Source organism: Salvia splendens, chromosome 7 (genome assembly GCF_004379255.2).
Source record: "Salvia splendens isolate huo1 chromosome 7, SspV2, whole genome shotgun sequence".
Taxonomy (NCBI): domain Eukaryota; kingdom Viridiplantae; phylum Streptophyta; class Magnoliopsida; order Lamiales; family Lamiaceae; genus Salvia; species Salvia splendens.
In genome coordinates this window covers 30,072,317-30,082,677 of record NC_056038.1, presented here as the reverse complement: position 1 = coordinate 30,082,677, position 10,361 = coordinate 30,072,317, and the positions used below count along the sequence as shown (strand labels likewise).

Genomic DNA, 10,361 nt, shown 5'->3' with positions numbered 1-10,361 from the left:
CCGCTCCCCTGCTCCCTCGAGCACTTCTCGTACTCCTCCGCGAACAGGTTGTCTTGCTTCTTCACCTGATCCCAGTGCTTGCGGAGCTGCTCCCGTTGGCGCTTGTACGCGTTCGGCGGCTTCCGCCGCATTGTAGCGCTCGACGATGCACTCCCAGTACGCCACCTGCCTCTGGTTGTTCGCGAATGTCAGGTCCTCCGATATATCCACCCAACACCTCGCCAATACGAGGGTTTCATCCGGCTGGTAGTTCGTACGGCCGAGGGCGTACTCTTCACAATTGCCTGGAGGTGGCAACTTTTCCGCGCGGTGCCGGATCCGCTTCTTTTTGGCGGGGGCAGAAGGGGCGGCTGCGGCGGATGGGATGGCGGCGGTGCGGCGGGAGGGGGCGACGGGTCGGTTTGGAGACGACTCCATGTCATCCAAACCGTACGATTCCGTACTGTATTCGGGATCGTACCGCGTGTTGGCGTCGAACGGCTGATATTCGTCGGGTTCTGTACCCGGCCAACGCGCCTTACCAAACATCGGACTATTGGGACTTGAATCCATTTCGTAGTAAATGTGAGTTTCGAGAGTGGAATCGTGAAATGAAATGTTACAAAGGAAGGTGGGGTAGGGGTATTTATACAAAAAAATAAAAAACGCGTGCCATCGTCCGAGCCCATCGCCCGCCGAGCCCACAATGGGGCGCCCGATGGCGCGGACGATTAGTCATCGCCCGCGCTTCTTCCACGGACGATGCATCGGGCGTGGGCGTAGGGCGCGGACGATGGCGGGCACCCACAATGGAGGCATCGTCACGCTCGAGGACGATGGCCGCCATCGGGTGCCCCATTGTGGGTGCCCTAAGATTAAATTGATATTAATATTTTTTACTTATTGTTTGACTGATATTGGTTACATTTATCACTAGATGAAAAAATGAAATCAATTAAAATTAATTAATATTAAATTATACTCCCTCCGTCCCGGCTAAGATGACATATTTCTCGGCCGGTACGGGTTTTTTGAGTTATTGGTTAATGTGTTTAATTATAGAGAGAAAATGTGGACGTAGGTATTAAAATAAAGAGGAAGAAAGAAGAATATTTTAATAGGGGTGAGAAAAAGTGGTTGGATAGTCTTATAAACATTGTCGGCCGAAATAATTAAAGGTAGAACATACGAGCCGGCCTGTTTGTGCCACAATGGGCCAGGTTATATCTTGTTTTGGGATTTTATGGCCCACAAGGATCCCATTTTGTATCCGAGTAGAGTCTAATTTCCAACTTATCTAATTTATTGTTTTAATTTGGATCACGATGCATGACATTTGTGCTAATTGTGCGAAATAGCTTTTTTTGGAGTCAAAATTAATAATAAGTAATTAATTTAATTTAGTAGTAGTTAATATAGGGTAGAGTGATATAAAAACTTTCCATTTGGTTAAATACATATTTTTCTCTATATTTATTTGATTTCTCTTCATTATTGTTCTTTTACTACATTTACGAAGGAACCACACATTAGTTCTGCAAACCAAACAAGAACCAATATTATACCCATATGCCTTTTTGATTCTCGCATTCAATTGTTTTAAAGGTAGATGGTGTTAACCTAAACATCACAACTTGTCTTACTCAATTCAAATATACGCATTCTATCGTTATCTATGTTCAATTTACACATTCTTTGGTAAAATAAATATCATGAAAATTGGAAATAAATTTAGACAAACTACAAAAAGAGGATATCTCCTATCAAATGTAACTTAATCTTTGAATCAAAGTAGTACTATAAAACTCACACTTAGTATGAATTATGCTTTAGAAAACATACGTCCATAAAATTGGTACAGTACTATATTTTGCTCATAAACTCTATTCTAACCCCAAAACATGAATGCCATAATTTCGATTCAGTTGTTGACTAAATATTGGAACAAAAATGAGTTGAGGTTTAAAAATAGAGTGATGCTAAATGGCCATAATGTGGCCGGCCATAAAAAGTTATTTTAGTCCATTTACATGTATAAAAAATTAGAATTATCGATATAAACTTATATGTGTGTGAATGGACTTGTGAATTGATACTTATCTTTGAATTCCATTACGTAAAACACATTAATATCACGAATTACTGTATACGTTGAGCAACAATCAAGAAATGACAGTAGTAATAAGTTGAGCAAAAACTACGAAAGAACAACACTAACATGTTGAGTAACATATAATGAAGATAATATAAAAGTAAAATCAAATAGTATTAAACCAAAAATTTGAAAAAAATCAATTTTTTTGTTATTTACTTAATTTATGGCTGGCAATAATGTGGCCGCATAGCTTTATTCTTAAAGATATATAAATATGGAGAGGCGGTGGAAGCACGTGGAATTAATAAATTAGTGGTAATAGATACTTGTACGGTTGTGCAAGTACGGTGGGGCCCTTGGCTTTTGGGAAATTCAAACATGGAAAACTGCATCATTCACCTACTCCCACTTTTCAACACTTTTTCTGCCCGCACGCAACTTGTTTTCTTTTCTGTTTTTGTCTATTAAAGATTAAAGGATATTTGCATCTAATATCACAAAACTTTCAAAAAGTTGAGTTTTTCACATGAACTTTAAAATTGACAAATAATATCACAAGCTTTATCTCGGGTTTGATTTTTCCCACGAATGAAAAAATTCATGTTATTTTAATAGATTGAAGAACAATTTTGGAGTGTGTGTTTCAAGAAAAACTATTTTCAAAGAAAAAAAACTTGAAACTCTCAACATTATTGTCGAGAAATTACGAAAAAAAATCCGTATCATAATATTATTTGTGGGAATTTTTTCATTCTTGGAAAAAAACAAACCTGGGTAAAATTAGTGATATTATTTGACAATTTTAAAGTTAGTGGGAAAAACCAACTTTTTGAAAGTTTTGTGATATTAGATGACAATATGCCGAGATTAAATCATACTCGTACTACTATAAAAAACACTATTAAGGGCAAAAAATGTTGAAAGAGCATTTCACGGCAACATCATTTTGACTATAAATGAACATACAGTTAACTCAAGTGTACTAGAAATAATAATTACTGATTCTAATAAATACTCCCTCCGTCCCGCACTACTTGCACTTATTTCCTTTCTGGGCGTCCCAAGTTATTTGCACTTTTTCCATTTTTAGTAATAATTTATACCTACAGCCGTAATTGTTGACTTTGTCTATCACTCATTCCTTAATCTCCGTGCCCAAAAGGAAAGGTGCGAGTAGTGCGGGACGGAGGGAGTACAACTATACAAAAGCAATATTAGTGCTAGCAATGCTCATATTTTTAACATAAATGAACATACAGTTAACTCAAGTGTAGTAGAAATAATAATTACTGATTCGATTTTGTATAGTGTGTGCGTACATTTGTTAACATTTATAATTGGCAGTGCCGCAGTGGTACGTACCAAAAAGATGCATTCTATTCCATAATTACATTTACTAAGTACTCCATTAGTAATAGATTGCTCCAGACTCTGTGATTGACCTCTACAAGCCCCACGAGTTACTATGTATTTTCTCTTAGTACACGGTGCACCAGCTGGCTCCCTAGTCGCCGTTCATATAATTACCTACTCACATGTATTCCAATTGAGTTTTCCATTTCAAGAAAATAGTTATTTCATGTTTTCGATATTGGAAAATATCTCATGCTATATACTCCCTCCGTCCTGCACTACTCGCACTTATTTCCTTTTTGGGCGTCCCAAGTTACTTGCACTCTTTCCATTTTTAGTAAAAAATTTCACCTACAGCCGTCATTTTTGACTTTCCTATACACTCATTCCTTAATCTCCGAGCCGAAAAGAAAATGAGCGAGTTGCCCGGGACGGAGGGAGTACTATTTTCTCCGTCTCGTAATAAGAGTCACATTTTGTCGTTTTAGTCCATCTCATAATAAGAGTCACATTTCACTTTAACATAAATAATAAATAGATCACACATTTAACTAACTCACTTCACCCACATTTTATTACTCTCTCTGTCTCATGTTATTTGAAGCGTTTCTTTTCGGCACGAGATTTAAGAAAGTTGTGTTTAGTGAGTTAAATAAAGTAAGAGAGATGGGAGAGGATAAAGTAAAAGAAAGAATAAAATAAGTGTGATTAGATGTTTTATTTTTAGCAAAAAAAAAAGAAATAGCTCAAGTAATTTAGGACAATCAAAAAATGAATATGAATCAAGTAATTTGGGAGGAAGGGAATATAAAAATCAAGTTATCTCCGAATTTTAAGGAATGCCGGTAGCTTCCGAGCCAAGTGTCAACTAAAATGATCACGTCGGACATAAGTTAAATTAAAATTTAATCAATCACGAGATTCTCTGACATTATTGGATCGGAAAAATCAGAGGAAGCTGCCTTGAAAATTCTCAAAAAAAGTCTTCCTTGATTACACAATGTTTAAGTATATCCAATCCATCCATTATTAATTTTTTGCAGTTACATCGCCCACGAGTCAAAGAAATGGGCCGAAGTTGTTGACTCTTGGGTCATCAGTGTATACTATTTCAAACGTTTAAATTGATTATTCCATTTCAATTGAACCACTTGTCTCTCTCTTCTGTTGATTCGCAAGTCGCAACAACTTATAAAACAAAATTCCACAAGTAATGTAATCCCAAACAAACATTTCTCTGTTTGTCCTCTCATACAAAAAAAATCCACACGAAATTCAGCAATAATAAGGAAAAGGATGTATTTTTCCGTCCAACATAAATACAGACAAAAAAAATATGGACATTTTAATTCCACAGTGTATCATATCTAACCCTATATTTTTATACCAACAAAAAATCACAAGAAAAACACTATCTGACACAGATTTATGACGTGTAATAATAAATGAAGACTTAAATTAAGTAACACCTCGCCGGAAATACTAATTAAATCTGGTATTTACGTTAAGGTTGGTTGGGAGTATGGTTCCCGATGATGGAGGAGATGGCCGCAGCCAAGGCGGCTGTGAAGTTGGGATCGGTGGTGATCGCCGCTGTCGCTGCGCTGAGCGTGTCGGAGAAGGATGGCTGTGCCGGCGGCGGCAATTGTGGAGCATCATTAACGTCTTTGGACATTTGGAGACCCGAAAACTTGGACTGATTGTAAAGTGCTTGTCCGAAACCTTGAGGCGCCGACTGGTTGGAGACCGGAAACGGGACTTGGAAGTGCGGCGGCGGTCTTTGGTATTGCAGAGCGTTGTTAGGCGATTGGGTGAGGTCGAGCGTGACGGTGGGGAAAGGGGCTGAGGCGGAGATGGTGGCCATGTTTGAGGAGCAAGGGAGGATTGTTCTTGCGAGGAAGTTGGGATTCATCAATCCGCCGTCGGCGCTGGGCATGGAGCCGGAGAGGAGCATGCTGGCGGCGGCGGAAGTGGTGGACGCCATGGCCATGGCTGCCGGTGGCAGCGGGTGGTTGTGAGTTCCTTCGTAGGTGGTGATCAAGATTGTTCGGTCCTCTGCGCATCTCTGCACCTGTTTGCGCACCGGACACCCCACCGCCATTGTACACCGATAGTAAGCTCTTGGGCACGGGTTCCCTTTCGCCATTTTCTGACCATATTTTCTCCATTGACATCCATCGGAGATCTGTACATCAATCACCATTCACAATTCAATTAATTTTCCATTAAATCAATACAAAAAAATTGAGAATTGATCAATTAATTACCATGGGAGCTTCTGATCGAGCTCGGACGGAGACACGGGCTTTCCTCATCGTAGCCTCAACTGATGGTTGATTGGTGTTGGTGTTGGTGTTGGTGTTGGTGCTGGTGCTGGTGGGGTTCAATCTGGGAGCCTTTGAGCCGGGGGCCCAGCTTTCCGACTCGGGGCTCTCCTCCCGCCCGGTTTTCTTATTCCTTATCACTTCCAAATTGTTTTGAGGTGATCCTGACACTGTTCTCTCCTCCGATAACGAGTTTGATTGTTCGGGGCCCAATTCCAAGAACTGCCTTGCTCCTCCATTCTCCTTTCTCTCAATCACCTCTTGTTCTTGGGTGCTATCGCCTCTACAGTTTTGTTGCTGCATCATCGTGACGAGATGCATCTGCATCGATGCGTAGTTACTCCTCACTTGATTAAGCATCCCTCTTAACCTCTGATTCTCACCATTCATTCTCTCCAATTCAACTTGAAGCTGTGCCACCTATAAATCCAAAAACACAAATTCTCTACTTACAACCAAATAACAACGACATCCATAATTCAAATAACAAAATGAAGAAATCTACCTCATTCATGGCTCTTTTATCTTCACCAGCATAAGACACCCCATCGTCCACCGTCGATTGATCACTTCCGGTATTAGCAGTCACAAGTTGCAAACCAGTCTACAAAAACGCTCAAACAGATTAATTAATACACGGGGAATCACTATCATCTATGATCTACCCTATATAAACAACTACTTACATTAACATCGAAATCTCTGGCGGCTGAAGCTTCAGCCTGTGAATCTTCATTCTTCACCTTCTTCTCAGCAAAGAAGTCCACCTCCCGGTGCTCCGGCGACTCTTCTCCGCGACCTGGGAACATAGTCAATCCGGTGCTCCGACGAGGACTCAAGTTAACTCCGAAAACCGGCTTGTTAGCGAAAAACCCAACTCGATCGGAATTATCAAGGGTAAGACCCCATCCTCTGTCCATAAATATTAATCCAAGGAAATTCAGTCGTTTATTTTAATGGGGTGATGAAAATAGGAGATGAGAAAATGTCAAGAATCTTAGAAGTCTTGAACAAGTGCGATGCACGAGTCTATATAAAAGGAGTTGAGCAGCTGGGAAAGTTGAAAAAGTGGTGGTGTTATGTTGGACCAGGAAAATTTCGGAAAGTTTCTAATTTATTAAATTTTAATTTTAATTTTAATTTTAATTTTAATTTTAATTTTAATTTTAATTTTTGAAGGTGTGTAGTGCAGTGAGAAATGGTAGGATGGAGATACGTCAGGTGGTGCGTCAGGGTTGGGGTAGGAAAGGCCCACATCTAAGACTTGAGGAGGGGTTTAGTCAGGACTACCTTTGACTCGTTCCTATTTAGAGTATCACAATAGGGAGGACACTCCCTTGGACAAGTCATTTTCTTTTATCCTCATTCACTTCTTATTTATTCACTCCCTTGAACATTGGTGCACATATTCATTACTACGTGGTATACCCATCTGTATCAGAAAATCTCTGTTAGGTAACGAGGGTTATCGCCAAAGTAGTCTGCCATCAGCCGCTGGTACGCTCCGGTATGGTCTCGTAGGATTGTCCGACGATGATGAATCGTTCGAGGGAGTGCCGCCGCCGCCAATTCCGCCGCATCATCCTCGTCGGCTTCCCTCTGCACCTCTTGAATAAGAGAATCACACGCGTCATTCCACAAATCATCCATTTTTTAATAGCAATGGAATCCACAAATTTTAGAGAGACAAAGTAGGAATAAAGAGTTGGAATTGTGTGAAAATAATGAGGGGAATGGGGTGTATTTATAGGCAATTAAAATAAATTTAAAAAAAACGAAAAAAAATTGGCCACCACCGCAGCGTAATCGCCGCACAGTAGACCGCCGCGCCGCTCCCCACCTCGCCGCGTCCTCACCGGGTAGTCGGCGATGCCCTTCCGCCCCCTCCCATTCATCCACCCCAGGGCGGACGTTTCCTCCACTATGGATCGCCGCGGCTGCGGCGACTCCGGGCCGGCGCGCCACTCCTATTGTGGATACCCTTAGGCTAAAATTACTAGGCGCCGCGGCTGTGCCGAAGACTCTAAATCCGAATCCACCGGCCCGACCCATCCGCCACTTTACACGTGATGAAAATGAAATGAAAGTCTCCCATTTGGATATTAAAATTGAATTACTACAAATCTACTTTTCAATTGCTCCGTCCTCATTTTATAATTTTGGTCACAAAACTATATTAATTTAGTCACAAAATATCAGAAAAACTCTACTGTTTAATTATTTGCTTTTTATGAATGTCAATTTCATATACATTTATTTATTTAAATTGAACACAAATTAATAAAAATCTTAATATTATTACCTCCTCCGTCCCACTTTAGGAGTCCCGGTTGAGTTCGGCAAGAGTTTTAAGAAATATAAAGGAAAGTTGGTGAAAAAAGATAGTGGAATGTGAGTCATACTTTTTTATATTAGTTTTATAATAAAATGTGAATGGAAAAAAGTTAGTAGAATGTGGGGCCTAATACCATTTATGGAATATTCCAATTGAGACTTCTAAAGTGAGACACCAAAAAATGATCAATCGGGATTCCTAAAGGAGGACGGAGGGAGTAATATTTACGCGCTAAATGAGAAGATGTATGTGGAAATTTATTATTATTGATAGGAGGTAGTGTGCATGGCGTAGGTGGGGAAATAAAGGACGTGTGGCCAATTGGTAATGTAGAAACCGGCCCGACTCATTTTCTAGGATCTCAACCCTTGGACTTTTTATCCATTATTTCAATATTTTTTCAATTTATCCATTTATTCATTTTCTAGGATCTTCTACTTAACATAATAATCAAACTCTACTTGAAATATCCCACTTAACATAACAAAAAATTTATTGGAAATAATCAAATTTTTTTTGTACTTCGTATATCGTAACTCATACCGTACCGAAAGATTTCGCTACTGCAATGGTATAATATTCTTATATCTCAGTGTACCGAAAAATACCAAACATATGGTATATAGCTATACATTCAGTAAATAATGTTATGTTCGGTACGACGATATCAGTATACCGTTGTATAACCGATATCGATACATATATACGATATATACTGATTCTCAAATGATATTTTCGGTATACAGGTTTAAGTAATGGTACGGTAGAACGATATAGTGTACCAAAATTTGGTATACCGGTTACCAAATTTCGATACGGTAACGATCGGTGGCGAACTCAAGATTTTGATGTTGGGGGTCCAATCCACTGAACAGTTGTAGGGTATTTTTTTATACCGGCGTAGCCAAATATAGTTGCGACATTAGAACATAAAGATATAAAAATAATTACATGATATGGAAATTAGAGAAATATACCTATTCAATACTGTCGATTACGAATACATTTTATGAGTTAATTAATGAAGTATAAACATGAAACATAATAGTTGTAGAGAAATGAAAGGATTTTTTTTACTATAGTTCATGCTTGTGAATTGTGGTCCATTGTATTTTTTGTGTATAATATCTATTGAAAAAGAAAAATTGAAATAATAAAAACCAAATATGAGCTCAAGGAAAATTAAACACGGTTAAGGATGCATTGGCAAATTACACAGGTGCTGATAATTGACTACATAAAACCTACTAATATAAAATAAATGGAAGTGAATTTTGAAACTATTGGGGATTCCATGGGTCCCTTGGACCCCTATGTAATTAATGCATATGAAAATTTCGGTATATTATTATGATAACGGTATGATATTTTTTCATACCGATATTTTTTTTGTACGAAACACACCATACTGTTCCACCCCTAGTCAGTGTATATGCTTCGCTAGTCACACAAACCTGATGGCTTATTGAAAAGTGGTACGAGTCATAATACAGTTGTCTCTACACGATTTTAATCTAATATTTATTTATATAATAATAGTATCAAAATGTTATATTTATAAATAAATCTAATTGTGTAATTATAATATACTATTGTTGATTATGATATTATTTAAACAAGCTTAATCTTGACTTACCATGTTGAGATCTTTTTAATTTTAAAAATTGGCTTATTTTGTTATTCGTTTCTCGATTTATGCGTGTCAATGTCATCCTTGCGCAAGGGTCATGCTAATCTTCTCAGTATCGCTCCAATTTTATCAGAGGTCTCCGAAGCGGGGCTTATTTTGTTATCCAATATATTAGCTAAAATGAAAACAATGATTCTCACGGAAAACCAAAAAAGTAAAAAAAAAATTGAAAATATATTATTTGAATAGTTTTGAAAGTGTATTTTTTGGAATTGATGTGTTTATTTTTTAAGAAAATGGAAATGTTTGAGTTGATTTAAAAAATGATATTTCAAAAATATGCAATATCTGATTGATTGTTGGCGATGATGTATATCTAATTCGTTGATATATCTATTTCATCGAATCAGTAAGCGAATGATTTGAGTCATTTCGACTATATTTATAAGAACACGTGTGAATTGTAACTCGAAAAATAAATTAACAAAACTAGCCTAGCACAGTCTCTAGGCCAAGATACAGAAACCATCACTCTTGAACACGTTATACTAGAACCCCTATAAAATAAACTTAATAATTAATGGACAATTAAATATTCCATTTTATAGATATTTCCATGGTCTTCATGAATTTCATGGCTTCCTT

General features: G+C 38.2%; 1 protein-coding gene and 1 non-coding gene across 2 annotated transcripts; both read right to left on the bottom strand.

The window, feature by feature from the left end:
• Positions 1 to 4,701: 4,701 nt before the first annotated feature.
• LOC121742034 (probable WRKY transcription factor 31) lies at positions 4,702 to 6,796 on the bottom strand. Its single transcript, XM_042135051.1, has 4 exons — positions 6,438 to 6,796; positions 6,257 to 6,355; positions 5,695 to 6,171; positions 4,702 to 5,612 (listed from the first exon to the last, which is right to left on the bottom strand). Exons 1-4 carry the CDS (start codon positions 6,669 to 6,671, stop codon positions 4,932 to 4,934), a joined length of 1,491 nt encoding a protein of 496 aa, XP_041990985.1. The 5' UTR covers positions 6,672 to 6,796; the 3' UTR covers positions 4,702 to 4,931.
• Positions 6,797 to 9,763: 2,967 nt separating this feature from the next.
• On the bottom strand, positions 9,764 to 9,867 carry LOC121742789. Its single transcript, XR_006038125.1, has one exon. It is a non-coding gene; the product is annotated as a U6 spliceosomal RNA (small nuclear RNA).
• Between the last annotated feature and the right edge of the window lie 494 nt (positions 9,868 to 10,361).